The sequence below is a fragment of the Bison bison genome, unplaced genomic scaffold, assembly GCF_000754665.1.
Source record: "Bison bison bison isolate TAMUID 2011002044 unplaced genomic scaffold, Bison_UMD1.0 scf7180017864225, whole genome shotgun sequence".
In the NCBI taxonomy this organism is placed as follows: domain Eukaryota; kingdom Metazoa; phylum Chordata; class Mammalia; order Artiodactyla; family Bovidae; genus Bison; species Bison bison.
The window spans coordinates 952,418-968,295 of record NW_011494797.1 but is presented as its reverse complement, the minus strand read 5'-3'; the positions used below and the strand labels follow the sequence as shown (position 1 = coordinate 968,295).

General features: G+C 43.0%; 1 protein-coding gene across 2 annotated transcripts in view; it reads right to left on the bottom strand.

The window, feature by feature from the left end:
* The window catches only part of DCT (dopachrome tautomerase), a 40,625-nt gene extending 26,403 nt beyond the window's left edge, over positions 1–14,222 (bottom strand). The window contains exons 1-4 of one of the 2 annotated variants that reach the window (XM_010845865.1): positions 13,850–14,222; positions 4,114–4,413; positions 1,999–2,099; positions 1,704–1,870 (exon numbers count right to left, since the gene is read on the bottom strand). In XM_010845865.1, coding sequence (XP_010844167.1) covers positions 1,704–1,870; positions 1,999–2,099; positions 4,114–4,413; positions 13,850–14,183 — 902 coding nt within the window. In that variant the 5' untranslated portion in view covers positions 14,184–14,222. The remainder of the gene's footprint in view (positions 1–1,703; positions 1,871–1,998; positions 2,100–4,113; positions 4,414–13,849) is intronic. The other variant, XM_010845864.1, reaches the window with a different exon arrangement.
* Positions 14,223–15,878: the final 1,656 nt, after the last annotated feature.

The window sequence follows — 15,878 nt, the reverse complement described above, 5'->3', positions numbered from 1 at the left end:
GGGGATGGTTTCAGAATGATTCAAGCACATTATATTTTTGTGCACTTTATTTCTATTATTATTACATCAACTCCACCTCAGACCATCAGGCATTAGATCCCAGAGGCTGGGGACCCCTGCCCGTAATATTAAATCCCACGTGCCTGCTGTGGCCTGGAATTCCACCATCAGAGCAGTATTTCATTCGGTAGAGATTAATTTTTAAAGACGTTTCTGTGTGGATTTTAATGGATGAGGGGATCTTACTGAGTGTGTGAGAATAGAATCAGCACACACAGGAAGATGAAATAGGCTGGTGCCTAAAAACTAGGCAGAAACAGCCTCTAAAAGCTGCCTTTCCCAGAGCATTCCAGTGAGACGGCCTGTGAAATTAAGGGTGTCAGGGTCAGGTAAGTTTAAGCCCCTCTTGAAAAATAAGAATACGGTTACTTAAAGGCTCTGAGACATTCTAAAACTTCTAAAGACTTTTTCAGTTCAGAATTCTCTAAATTTATCTGATCAGAAAAATCTCTTTTCACATACCACCAACTAATAGCCCACGACACTATGAGAAATGGAGCCTTCTGGAATGACTCAGAGTCACATACACAGCACTTACTACATCCCCATGGGCACTGTCTGGAAGGCTGTAGGAAAAGCTCAGGTTGGAGAAGATGGGGTCCCTGTGAGCTGGACCCCCGAAAACACACGCATGCCCAGCCTGGGGTGTGGACACAATGCTCTGTGCCATGGAGCAGTCCAAAAACACAGGACAAGGGCGTGAGCACAGCAGGGTTCAACACACGAGGGTTGTGGAGGAAACAAACAAATACAGAGAGACAGAAGAGCTGCTTGGGGAATCTGTTCCTGAGATGTGTGCTCAGAGACACATTCAAGGAATCACTGAGGACAGAATTCTTCATGAGCTACAGGCTGCTTGTGTGTATTTGAGTATTGTATTTTTTTAATAACCAACATTTGTTGGTATAACTTATGGTAGAAAAAAGTTCCTACACCAGCTGCACATGATCCAGTTTTAGTACTTTAGAGATCTGTCTCCCCACCCCGTTTTCTGTTCTCCTCAATTCCCCAGAACCCTGTGGTCCAGCCATACCAGACAGCTTCTAGAGGCTTTTCTAGCTTCATACATAATGTTCCCCCCACCGAGGACACACCACCCTCCCCCACCTGTGGTTGAGAGGTTTGTGCCTGCTGGAAGTCTCAGGATAATTATCTCTACCTCCTAAAGACTTTCCCTGATGTTCTTCTTGGCTTTGCACACACACCTATTAAAATAACTTCTCACGTTTTACTGTAATTTGCTTACCAGCCATCTACCTTTGTAAGTATAAAACGATATTCCAAAGGAAGGCTGTATTTTATCCATCCATGTATTCCCAGCACTATTAAACTGCTTAGAATGTGATGGGAGCTTAAGACATGGCTGAATACAGGAACTACTTCTCATTTTAAAACAGTGGATCTCAAAGTGATGGCCAAGCATACTCAGTGTTATAAGTGTGATTTCCATACCTCTATTTTTTTTTTTTGCTAAAGGACTCAGGATTTAAAAAAATCCTACCTCCTGCAGGAAAATAACCTTCAGAAACATGCAAACAGAATTCAACACGCATTAGAAACCGAATTGTGAAGTGACTGTCCATCTCTCAGACATGAGGAGATGTGGTCTCCTGGATTTCCACAGCAGGTACCCGTGTCATTACCTATCACAGACAATCTCCCAGCTGGAGAATCGGGAGTTCTGACTAATCAGAGTCGGATCATCTTGCCTTGCTGCCCCGAGCAGCTGGTCCGTGCACACGTCACACTCGTTCCTGCCGGTGGCAAAGTTCCAGTAGGGCAAAGCGAAGGACTCATTGCCAGTAAGGCGCTAAAAGCAAAGGGCATGACCAGACATTCAATTCATGTCATCAGAAACAACAAGAAAATGAAGGAAGCAAAGACTTAGACGGGTCTTGCCCAAATACAAAGCAAAACTAAAAGAAACTTTTGACCAACCTGGAGATCCCTTTCCAGCCATAACAAGTGGTACCGGTGCCAGGTAACAAAGGCAGGTCCTTGGTGTGAGAAATCTATAGCCTTGTATGGGCGCCCTGGTCCTAAAACAATTGGGAAACATGTTAGAGGTCACAGAATATAATTTTTTAACGTGAACCTTACCTGGGATGTGCTGGAGAGCCAGTAAGTCCATGATGTTTTAGTCGGAGAACAACTGGATTTTTTTTAAATTAATTAATTTTTGTTACAGCAATAGTTGATTTATAATGTTTCAGGGAAAGCAAAGTGATTCAGTTTGCTGAACACGTGTGTGTGTGTGTGTGTGCACATGCGCACACGCATGCACATGTTCAGTCATCGACTCTTTGGGACCCCATGGACTGCAGCCCTCCAGGCTCCTCTGTCCATGAGATTCTCCAGGCAAGCAGACTGGAGTGGGTTACCATTTCCTTCTCCAGAGGATCTTCCTGACTCAGGGAATGCACCTGCGTCTCTTACACTGGCAGATTCTTCACCACTGCACCACCTGGGAAGCACATATATATTTTTTCTTATTTCTCATTGTGGTTTATTATAAGATATTGAATATAGTTCCCTGGGCTATACAATAGGATCTTATTGTTTATCTATTAATATTTTATATATAGCAGTGTGTGTCTGTTAATTCCAAATTCCTATTTTATGTCCCCATCCACCTTTCCTCTTCAACCATAAGGGAAAACAGCTGTTTTTGTCATTTATTCCTCTGAAAACAACAACCACAACAAAATAATCTCAGAGGCAAATAGCACTTTCAGGATAAATTCTCCTTCATCTTTCAAAAGTCTGATGGTCAGCAGAGATTTGGAGAAACTCAGGTCATCTTAAGAGCTCCTGTTATAAATTTAATTTAGAAGCAGTGCTTCAGGAAGATAAAATAAGAGTATCCCAAAGAACAGATCATTAAGATCTAAATGAAATATATTTTTAAAGACTTTTTCTAACCTATTCCTTACAAATGCCTGCATTTATAGGGAGGGATTAATGAATAACAAAGCAACTTCAACTACACTTAGTCTGAATTCAGCATTTGGAACCAAAAGGAACTTTCACGGGTTTTGCCTCAGCCATCAATCAGTTACAACTATTAGCTGACAAGCATGGTTGCCGAGACCAGAAGAGAGGAAAAATACATTCAAACCAATTTGGCTGGCCTCTGGAACTGCCAATTTTAGTGAAAAGCTCTGGGCGATTTAATGACCTCCTTACTGCCTTTCCAATCCTTCTTCTCTGTCTCATAACAGCTTTTGATGGTTATGTAGAAACTTGAGCTAACTTTAGTTCTTTTTCAAAGTCCCCATAATAACTTCAGAGAGATGAACAGACATGAATATAAATTTAATTCCTAGATGCGACCAGAAACTATAGTTTTCTTTTCCTCTTGAGAGACTACCCTCTCATAAAGCAGAAATTCTTCAGAGTGATGACAAGAAAACTATAAAGGTTTATAGCCAGAAGAGCCTCCGTATTTATCAATACAGAAAGACAGATGCTTACCTGTGAGGCAAGTTTTAAAAATACCCACACTGAGGGGGGAAACTGCTGTCGCTGCTGTTGGCTAGGCAGCCCTTTGTAAATGTTTTAATGCAGAACAAAGTTTAAAGTTCTCAAAACAAAATGAGGAGGGGAAATGAGCAGTAAACACAAGGGCTGTGCTGTGCTCAGTCGCATCTGACTCTGTGACACTATGGACTGTAAGCCGCCAGGCTCCTCTGTCCATGGGATTCTCCAGGCAAGAATACTGGAGTGGGTTGCCATCCTCTCCCCAGGGGATCTTCCCAATCCAGGGATGGAACCCAAGTCCCCTACATTGCAGGCGGATTCTTTACTGCTGAGCCACCAGGGAAGCCCAAACACAAGGACAGATTCCAAATGAGAATCTTACTATTCAAAGCAAGCTGTCCTCACTCACCCTAACCCCAACGAGGAGCCTCAAAAGTGAGGATAATTGCAAATGGAGCATGATTTCAGAACGCCTGAGTCTCCTGAGGCTCCTGCACTGGCAGGCAGATTCTTTACCACCGAACCACCTAGGACGCCCCTAGGATACCTTAAGGTAAAGCGGGGAAAGCTCACCTAATAATGTATCTCTGACGGAATAATAATGGAGCCACACAAAGAAATCATAAATGCTGCAGTTGGCGATCTGTGGTTGGGTCCCATTGGGCCCCAGGAGGCCCAGCCAGTGTTGCGTGGTGATCACGTAGTCAGGGTGCGGAGTGTACTTTGCGAGGTCTAAGGCGTCCAAGAATTGCTCCCTCTCTTGAGGGGTCAAGGAATGGACATCTCGCCGGACAACCAATGGTTTCTTCTGATCGCATTTGGGTCCGGTCCAGCCAAACCTGCAGTTTCCACAGTTATAGCCGGCGAAGTTTCCTAGTGCATTTGAGAAATTAAGGGAAAGATGGAAGAAGAAGTCAGCTTACATAGCTTGGAAGGAATTTCTGGAGTAGAACGGAAGAGAAGGTCAGTTGCCTTTCCTTGCACTCTGCTTGAAATGTTTGTCTCTCCAAGGGGACTGAACACCAGAGAGTTTCTAGAAATATTCCCAGCAAAGAAACAGGACATGAAACAAATTCCGTGGTGTTACGAGCTGAATTGAATCCCCACCAAATTCATATGCTGAAGTCCTAACTCCTAGCATTTTGGTGGCTATTTTTGGAGATAGGGTCTTTTTAAAAATAAGTTAGAATGAAGGCACTATGGTGGGGCAGGGAGGGGGTTGTGGTTGATCCAACATGACTGGTGTCCTCATAAGAAAAGGAAATTTGGACTCAGAGAGGGGTGTCAGGACACAACAAGCCAAGAGAGACCTCAAGACACACACCCTGCTAACACCTTGATCTGGGATGTCAGGCCTCCAGAACTGTGAGAGAATGAGTTTCTGTGTGAGCCACCCAGTCTGTGGTCCTTTGTTATGGAAGCCCTGGGAGACTAAGACAAGTGCTGCCATCCGTTCCACTCATGGATCATGTCAGGTATCCCTTCCTGGGGCGGAGCTGCAGCCCCAAATGTCATCACTGCTGGGTCCCTCTGCCCTGAAGCACATGCAGAAGGTTATTGATCTACAGAAGGAAGAGAATATACACCAACCTAACGGGGGAATGAAAATAAATAAACTGATTTCCAGGAATTTAGGTGAAATCCAACATTTAAAAAGCTGGTTTATGTTACAAAGGAGACAGAGTTAAGACAAAATCAATGGAGGCTGGCAGGTCATAAAGGTGAATTAGTGGCCCTAGTGTCAGAAAGTGCAAATCACTGCAGGGTTGCCCGTCTCTGCACAAACTGCTCTTCCATTTTATCATCTCAGGGACCGAGTACTAGTCATACCAAGCTCCGGGCCTTTTTCTGTTTAGCCTTTTTCAATTTCTAAAATTGAAATTATTTTAGGTTGACTTTTTCCTGTTTAGCCTTGATTATTATATTGTATTTGGGCTTCCGTGGTGGCTCAGACAGGAAAGAATCTGCCTGCAATGCCGGAGACCACAGTTCAATCCCTGGGTCGGGAAGATCCCCTGGAGAAGGGAATGGCTACCCACTCCAGTATTCTTGCCTGGAGAATCCCCATGGACAGAGGAGCCTGGTGGGCTACAGTCCATGAGGCCACAAAGAGTCAGACATGACTAAGTGACTACACTTTGACTTTCACTTTCATTGCATTTGGTATGACCAGCACCTCATTCCTTAGGTAGTGATAAGTTAGAGAATAAACACTTAAATACTGTTTGTGTGTTGAAACAAAAGAGGGCAATAACTTATCTCCTAGGGGTTGTAGGAAACATTTAATATATCAGCTCCCTGTCTTCTCCTCCTCTTCCTCCCAGATCTTTTTACTTGCTCTTCCTTCTGTTTTGAACACTTTTCCCTCACAGTCTTCCTACCGTCCTCTTCACCTGGTTTGCCTATTCCTCCTTTAAGCTGCACCATGGGCTGTCTACAAGGTCATTCCTGATCCCACACATTAGGGTCAGATGACCCCCAAGCTGTGTTCCCAGGACACCTCCTATTTCTTTTTTCATTGAATTAATTGTGGCAATTGTAGACATCTACTGGCTCAGCTACAGGCACCTAGAAGGCAATTATCCTGCTGCCTAGGCCTGTGCTGGGCCTTGGATGAATGAATCTTCATTTAATGAATGAAAGGAGCAAAAAGCCAAATCATCACAATGGATGCTTTAAATATCTTACAATTTTATTTGCCATTTATACGTCAATAAAGTTGAAATTTAAAATTTTTAAGTTAAAAAAGGGATATAAAAAGCATGTAACAGAAGGATTCAATAATTCTCAATTTTCTTCTTCCTGTCCTTGTGAATCAGAAGGAAAAGCAGGCCCTGAAAGTAATTTTGATAATCAGCAAGTACCAAAATAGATGTAAGTAAAACATACCATGACCCTAAAGAGAAGGTTAGGGACTTCCCTGGTGGCCCAGAACCCTCCTTGCTATGCAGGGGACACAGGTCCAATCCCTATTTGGGGAACTAGGATCCCACATGCTGAGGAGCAACTAAGCCCAGGTAGCGTAACTAGAGAGTCTATGCTGCCACAAAGGAAGATCCCACATGACACAGCGAAGAGTCACAACTAAGACCCAGGACAGCCAAATAAATAAATAAAAATATAAAAAAGAGGGTTATTTGGATCCCTAAAGGAAAAGAAAATTTTCCAACAGCATGAAAACAAAATGAGCATGTGTCCTGTATAAAGAAAATACAGTCTGCTATTTTTCTATGATTAAAAGAAATGTCCTTAAAAATATCATAAGTAGGAAGAATTTGAGAGGGGGCAGTCCTATGCTGTTTGTAATATACAAAATATTTTACCTACCCTTGTGTGTGTGTGCGTGCTAAGTCGCTTCCGTTATGTTCGACTCTTTGCGACTCTATGGACTGTAGCCCACCAGGCTCCTCTGTCCATGGGATTCTTCAGGCAAGAATATTGGAGTGGGTTGCCATGCCCTCCTCCAGGGGATCTTCCCAACCCAGGTATAGAACCCACAGTTCTTATGTCTCCTGCATTGGCAGGCAGGTCCTTTAACACTGGCGCCACCTGGGAAGCCCCTTACCTACCCTTGCTGCTGCTGCTGCTAAGTGGCTTCAGTTGTGTCTGACTCTGTGCAACCCCATAGACAGCAGTTCACCAGGCTCCCCCATCCCTGGGATTCTCCAGGCAAGAACACTGGAGTGGGTTGACATTTCCTTCTCCAATGCATGAAAGTGAAAAGTTAAAGTGAAGTTGCTCAGTCGAGTCCCACTCCTAGCGACCCCATGGACTGCAGCCTACCAGGCTCCTCCATCCATGGGATTTGCCGGGCAAGAGTACTGGAGTGGGTTGCCATTGCCTTCTACTTAGCTTTATTTGCATTTTCCTGTTTCAACACCAAATGAAAAATAAGTTTAAAATAATAGTTAAAAGGGAAAATTCTATTAGTCCCAAGACTGAAAATCAAGTTTTTGAACAGTTTACATTAAACATTAAAATTATGTTGATCACTCAGGTGAAGCTGTTAAATATAAATTATTTAATCAATACTTATTCAATGGCTACTACAGTATCAGATGTTATGCAAGGTACTTCAGTCTTCATGGAGCTTGGAGTCTATCTATTTTCCCTTGGGGTGCCTACTATAATTGAATCATATCTATTTTTAAAACATCTTGATTGAAATACATCCCTCCACTTTCGCAGTTTCTAATGGAACAGAGTGGACTTCCCAGGTGGTGCCAGGGGTACAAACTTGCCTGCCAATGCAAGAGACATAAGAGATGCAGGTTCCATCCCTGGGTTGGGAAGATCCCCTGGAGGAGGGCATGGCAACCCACTCCAGTATTCTTGCCTGGAGAATCCCCGTGGACAGAGGAGCCTGGAAGACTATCATCCATGGGGTCGCAAAGAGTTGGACACGACTGAAGTGACTCAGCAGCAGCATAGGAGCAGAGTATTTTTTGAGAAGTGATTGAACAAAATGCATGTGAAGAATACTAAATACCCAAACTTCCAGTTGTTTCCCCAAGGCCAGATGATCAGAGGTGAACATGTAGTTACAGCTCCACAACAGGAGAGCAATTGCTTCCTTCTGCTGCTGCTGCTGCTGCTAAGTCGCTTCAGTCATGTCCGACTCTGTGCGACCCAATAGACGGCAGCCTTCCAGGCTCCTCCATCCATGGGATTTTCCAGGCAAGAGTACTGGAGTGGGGTGCCATTGCCTTCTCCTGCTTCCTTCCAAATGCTAAGAAATAGCATGCACAAATTTTGAAATAATAAATTCAATACACTTTTAGATTTGGAATGAAATTTGTCTTTGAATTTTGGTGTCTCATTATTCAAACTGAGTAATTCATGACCTAGGCCATGAGTTTTAAGATCTCCACATTTTCTCTACTAATATTCTTTTTGGTTGCTAGAAACAAAATTACCAATAACCATCTCCCTCATTCATTGACTCAAAAATAAGTTTTTAGCACTTATTACCTAAAGAAATGTCAAAATTAAACATGCCCTTCTCTGCACACCCACATATTTATGTACATCCATATAACTGCCACACTTAATTACTATGGACTTGACCTCTCAAAACCTGTCCTATTGGAATAAAGGGTTCTTACAGGAAGCAGTCATGGTAACATAGAGCAGTACTGGTACATAGTACGTTCTATATGAAGCGTTACCATTACTGGTTTTACAAGTTACCACTGATCAAATCTCATAGTCTTTAAGTATTTGTTTTCATACCTGTCTTACTCAACTAGCACATTTGGACATATCAAAAATCTCGTTGGGGTTTTCCCCTTAGTATCTGAAGGACCTAACATAATTGGTGCTAAATAAACATTGGTTAGGTGGTTGATGAAGGAGTCATGAATGACTGAATAAAAGGCATTAAGTGCTAGAGGATATAAATATAAATCAGGCTCGGTGCCTTCATCTAGTGGTATGAGGGACATGAGTGCGATGAAGTACCAACACCAGCCTAACTATGGGAAAAGTGAAAACGAGAATTAACTGAGCGCCATGGATGACAGAAGATGAAATGACTCATTCTGACTCAGAAGATCAGAGATGGTTCACAACTGTGTTGAACAAAGCCATCTCCTCTCACAAAGCCAAAGTTGCCCACGAAAAGCAGTGCAGAAATGCTAATAAGAAAGCGTTGGTGTGGATTTGAGCTCACCTATTACCTAGAAATGTGTTTGACTTTTTAAAAATCCCTTTCCCAGCATGTCTCAGAGAAAACACGCCCCACAGCTCTGCAGTCAGCTCTCTTTCATATTTGTGCTTCTAAACCTGGTCTAAAGAATTCGTTAAAATATCGAAGACAACTGAAAAATGCAGTAACATAAAACCTTACCACACAAAATGTTTATTTCTTTAACTTAAATTTCCTAGCAGTCCCTTACATTAATTTAATGAGTTGAGTTTCTCCATTAATCCACCAATAGCAACAGTTTTTTGTGTGTTTTTTTTTTAAAGGAGACCCTTTAGGAAGGATTGCATTATCTCACTGGGGAATGGAGAGAGAAAAAGTAAAAGGTCCATAGATATCAGTCTATCTGTTATTTAGTATGTCCTTGAGCAAAAATGAAATTTAAAAAGACAAAGTCTTATACCTACTTAGGACCAGGATAAAAATGGAAAGAGAATGAGAGCAACGAAACAGTGCACGTTCCCACATGAACCACATCAGCTCAACCTCCAAAGGCTATTAGACTAATAAGTTTAAAGACCACCGATTAGTGAATTTACAAGGAGCTCTAAATAGCCTATTCCTTTTAATTAGAGATTCTATTATATTAATAACAATACTTTACACTCACATGAGGCCTTTCATCTACAGAGCTCAAAAGGATTTTACAAGTGTGGTTTCATCATTATCCCCATTTTAGAGGTTGGAAGATGGAGGCACTTAGGTGTACGACAAGAAGTTCTCAGACAATTGTTCATAAACCATGTGGTGCACGCTTTTCAAAAGTCCAAAGACACAGCTGCAACTGGTCTTTGCTCAGGAATGCCAATTGGCAGGTGAGATTTGGAAGGTGAATTGCTGATGCCAAGATCTCCTGAAATTAAGCTCTTCTTGAAAATTAAGTTCAATAATTTTTCAGTTTGAAATTATCCCCACAGAGAATACAAAAGTTCTCTCTAGAGAATTTGAGTACATAATTTAGGGGTTTTTTTTCCCATCAGAGCTTGCATTTATTTATTTTTATTGAGCTAAAATCCTTTACCAACTTCCAGATCGTGGAGACTATGGGTGGTTTATTTTTATTTTTATTTTATTGTGCTAAGAATACTTTACATGAGATCTACCCTCTTAACACACGTTTAATTGTTTAAAACATTACTCTTGACTCTAGGTACAGTGTTGTACAGAACTCTAGATCTTATTCGTCTTGATTAACTGAAACTTTATGGCCTCTGATTACTAAATCTTTATTTCCCCTCCCTCCCAGCTCCTGGTAACTACCATTCTGTTCTTTGATTATATGAATTTGATTATTTCAGATTCCTCACGTACATAGAATTATCCAGTATTTGTCTTTCTGTGGCTGACTTATCTTCTTAGCACAATGTCCTCAAGGTTCATTCATGTTGTTGCATACTGCCAAATTTCCTTCTTTTCTAGGGCTGAATAGCATTAAATTGCAAATACATACCATCTGACTAGGATGCAAAGAAATTGGAACCCTTGCACACTACTGATGGAAACGTAAAATGATGCAGCTGCTGTGGAAAATAGTATGAAGGTTCTTCAAAAGATTAAAAACAAAACTACTATATAATCCAGCAATCCAATTTCTAAGTATTTATCCAAAAGAACATAAATCAGGATCTCACAAAGATATTGAGATTCCCATGTTCATTTCAGCATTATTCCCAATGACCAAGATGAAGAAACAATCTCAATGTCCATTAAAGATGAATGGTGTGTTTATCTTTCCACAGAATTAACAAAATTCCAAGGTCATCAACAGTCTTGTTGCTAATCTACATTTCATTAATAAATTTGAGATGACACTAGAAGAATCTACTTGCCAAAGAATTTTGAGGTTATGGCGGTGGGGGGGGTGGTACTTTGGGCACTGAAGATCAAGTTTAACTTCTGAAGACTGCCTCCTAAATCATGAAGAAATTAACCTAAGAAAGCAAGCAATTCACTCTTTAGGGAGAATAAACTGAAAAACATGTGTCTTGCTTTGGGGCATATGACACATCACAGTGATTATTGGATATACGAAATACCTGTCCAGCCCAATCACTAAGGACTTAGTCTCTTGTCCTGAGGCTCAAAGAAAAAGACAATCTAGCCAACCTAAGTGGAGTCAATCGAAAGCTGGGATGAAAAGAGCTATGGTCCTGAATGAGTCTGCTGCTGCTGCCGCCGCTGCTAAGTCACTTCAGTCGAGTCCGACTCTGTGCAACCCCATAGACGGCAGACGTCTAGACAGATCAAATCCTGGAGGAGGGAGACAAGGGGTTCTAAGAGACAGTCCTGGTCTTGACAATGGCTGGAGATGGAGACCATACACCCTGCTTCCTTTGATTGGTCTACAGATACGCGATGTCCTTCTGGACTTACAGGTCAGGCCCTGTTTCTGGCCCATTGCCTTCTTAGGTATGTTTACCTAAGAAGCTCAGGTGGCGCAGTGGTAAAGAATCCGCCTGTCAATGCAGGAGACACAGGAGACACGGGTTCAATCCCTGGGTCAAGAAGATCCCCTGAAGTAGGAAATGGCAACCCACTCCAGTATTCTTGCCTGGAAAATTCCATGGACAGAGGAGCCTGGTGGCTCCTACAGTCCATGGGGTAGCAAAGAGTTGGACACAAATGAGCAATTGAACACACATATCCTCCTGAGAACATTTTGAAAGTAGGTCACTGTGACCCTAAGTTACTGCCAGTTCTAGAGGGAATATTTGTAAGTACTCCCTCAGGACAGGGAGACTGCAATTATCTCTTCTATTCTGCCATCCCTGATTCCTACCATCTCACTTAAATTAAAAAAACTTCCTTGTCAGATCAGAAAGATAGAATAGATAGTGACGTGGGTGCATGTGCTCAGTTGCTCAGTTCTGACCGACCCTTTGGGACCCCATGGACTGTAGCCTACCAGGCTCCTCTGTCTATGGTTTTCCCAGGCAAGAATACTGGAGTGGGTTGCCATTTCCTTCCCCAGGGGATCTTCCTGACCCAGGAATTAAACCTGGGCCTCCTGCATTGGCAGGTGGATTCTTCACCACTGTACCACCTGGGAAGCCCAGGTATGGGTAGCAATAAGGAGAGTTAACAGTTATACCTGAGTTCCTAATGTCTTCTGCTGCCTGGATTCCATGAAATGGAGATTCCCAAAGTTTCTAATCTGTGGCACTCTATCATTGACTGACCTGGAAATAAGCTTTCTAGAAGAATTTTTGAGTCACCAACAAAGAAGTCACTGTGTAGTGTGGTTTCCAATCCCACAAGTAATATGAAACCTGCTGCATCTCATTAGATTGAAAAACCATGAGAATCTATGAGATAATGTCTACAGAAGCAAGTGGTCAATTAGATTAGAAAAAAATGAATCGTATACATTCAACATGCTATTACAGACATTGTCACAATTAATACCCCAAGACAAAACTAACAAATCCTTTGAATTACAGAATTAACAATATGACTACAAAATAATGATTATAAAGCCAGAATTTTTCCTTTTCCATTATGTTTTATTATACAATATTGAATATAGTTCCCTGTGCTATACAAAGGGCCTTGCTTATCCATTCTATATAAAATAGCTTCAGAATTTTCAGTTAGAAATCTGATCTCATTCTTACATCAACATCACAGCCTTTTGTTTACCTTTTTATGTCCTTACATAGCTCAATTATCTATATTCTCCTATGTTCTAGCATCATAAAATATCAATAAAAACATAATTAGAAAAGAAAACCTCTTAGGCAGCTGGACACTGTGGAACAGTTTCCAAGGGCTTTGCTAAAGTTACTGCTTATGTTTTTGTGTGTGTGTTTCACATGCCCTGCCAGCCTTTGAGTGTTTATCACTGCTGTGCATGTTTGCTGAACACTGGAGGGGAGCCTCACTAAAGAGGATTTGAGAAGGCTCAGAAGAGCGGGAGAAGTAAGAAGTGCACAGAGATTTCAAAAAAAACAGGTAATAAGAGAGACCAAGGTCTGAAAGAGGGATACTGCATAAATTCTGAAATGCTCACATCACACCCAGACAGGAGTGAAAAAAGCCATTGTTATCTAAAAACCACCCTCCCTTCTTCAGCTCTGTCCGTCCATCTCCCCAAGGATGGCAAAGTTACAAGCCAGTCATAACCTTCACGAGCAAGATGTATCCTGCTTAAGACCTGTTCAGATCGTCAGAAATGCTGAGACTCGAACTTCAAAACACCTACCCCGCGACGTCTGTCTTACCGATGCCAAGAATCACCCACCCTCCCTCTTCAACAAGTGCAAACCCATCTCAGAAGGAGAGGGCACTGAATCCATCTTGAAAGGACTTGCTCTGAGTTTCAAAGCTGACTCTGGGACTCTTTAGCTTCCCTCGCCAAAAGACAAGCCCATGGTGTGCTGGCACGCGTTCATAGAACCAGAGTGGCCCACAGAATATTTATTTAGTTATCATAACTAGATCTTCTAAAAGGTGTGCAGAATATACCCAGACATCAGCCTTACTCAATGCCAATGGACCAACTTGGTTTGCCTTTCAAAGCCTAGGCCGAGCATCTCTGCCTTGGAATGGGTTCCTCCCTCAGCCCCACCCAGCTGGGCGCATGCGCACATCCGCCTGCCTGCTCACCTGTGCACCTGCAGGTCCGGTCGAAGAACTTCCGGGGCCATCGCTCTCGGTCGTCCTGGTTGCGCAGGACGTAGGGACCGCTCCAGGGCCTGGTGTCGGTCTGCACCTCCGCGCACTGGCCCCGGCCCTCCCGGGAGCCGCAGACGTTGGCGGGGTCGGCGCCCAGCGGCGGGCAGCATTCCTTGGCCTGCAGGCTGCCCACCGTCATGCAGACCCTGGGGAACTGCGCCCGGGCCCCCGACGGGAGCGCACAACCCAGACAGCCGAGCAGAAGCCCCCACCCAAGGGGGCTCATGGCTTTAGAACCGGGAGAACTCTCTCTCTCGCCTTCCATTCCTTGCTTCTCTCCAGCTTTCTCCTGGTCTTCCTTCCACTCTTGGGCTCTTGAGCATTCACCCGCTTTTTTATTTGGGGGAAATTTACGTTTTAGGGGGTATATTTTGGATCTGCCTTCTATTGCTCTCCTCTTGAAAAAAAGACCCACAAAAATTACAGAACCCACATGTGTGCTCGTGTGTACATGCACACACACAGACGACTTTATGTGATGCAAACCGCTAAAACAAATTTCATTGCATCAGAAGCTCCTCTAACAGCCAGATTAATGAGAGGAGCGCTTCTCTCCGCCTTCCCCGGTTAAAACAGGCTTTGTCTAATTGAGTTAATTGACGGAGCGCTCCAGTCATACTACTTATTATACTGGTATTTCTGAACCCCCTCCTTCCCTCCTTAGTCCACGACTTTAATTGCCTTGAACTCAGTTCAAAAGCCAAATGCCGTTCTGCCTTTATTCTGTCTGGCTTGCCAAATCACGGGGCCTGGTGGGGTTTGTGTAAGGGCTGGGAGAAGCCGTCATTAGCGGGATTAGTATTAGACAAATCCCCATCGTTAGCACATGACCCAGAGTGCACAATGAAGTAGATAAAATTTCTGGCTTTGTTTCAAGAGGGCAAAACCATCTTCATTATCTGGGCTCATGTGTTCTGGCCAAGCTTGTGACCTCAGACTTCCTAGGGAGTCAATAGATGCAGTGAGCTTGTCATCAAAAGCCCTTCAGAGATCAACCCCACTGCTAACAGCCGTTCACTCCTGACTGCTCCCTGACGTGCTTCCAAAGACCACTACAGGCTGTCACACAACTTCACAAATAAAGAAACACTTATTGAGGGCTGACGTACAAGGAATTGCTTTGTTTCACAATTCACAATGAGGGATCCTCTTCTCTGCAAATAATAAGTCCTATTCTATTCAGGGCTTCCAAGGTGGTGCTGGTAGTAAAGAACCGCTCAGTAATGCAAGAGACTTGAGAAGTGGGCTCGATCCCTGGATTGGGAAGATCCCCTGGAGAAGGAATTGGCAACCCACTTCAGTATTCTTGCCTAGAGAACCCCGTGGACAGAAGAGACTAGTGGGCTACAGTCCATGGGGTCACAAAGGGTTGGACTTAGCACCCATTCTATTCAGCACATCTCTGCAGCAGGTTTTTCTTCTTAAACACATAAAGTACCATGTCACACATGCTTCTTGGAAGGAAAGCTATGACAAACCTAGACAGCATACTAAAAAGCAGAGACATTACTTTGCCAACAAAAGTCCATATAGTCAAAGCTTTGGTTTTTCCAGCAGTAGTGTTCAGAGGATGTGAGATAGACTATATATAAGGAAGGCTGGATGCCAAAGAATTGATGCTTTCCAATTGAGATGCTAGAGAAGACTTCTGAGCATCCCTTGGACTGAAAATAGATATAAAACCAGTCAATCCTAAAGGAAATCAACCCTGAATATTCACTGGAAGTTCAGTTCAGTCTCTCAGTCATGTATGACTCTTTGCAACCCCTAGGACTGCAGCACACCAGGCTTTCTTAACCATTACCAACTCCCAGAGCCTGCTCAAACTCATGTCCATTGAGTCGGTGATGCCATCTAATCATCTTGTCCTCTGTTTTCCCCTTCTCCTCCTGCCCTCAATCTTTCCCAGCATCAGGGTCTTTGCCCATGAGTCAGTTCTTCATATCAAGTGGCCAAAGTA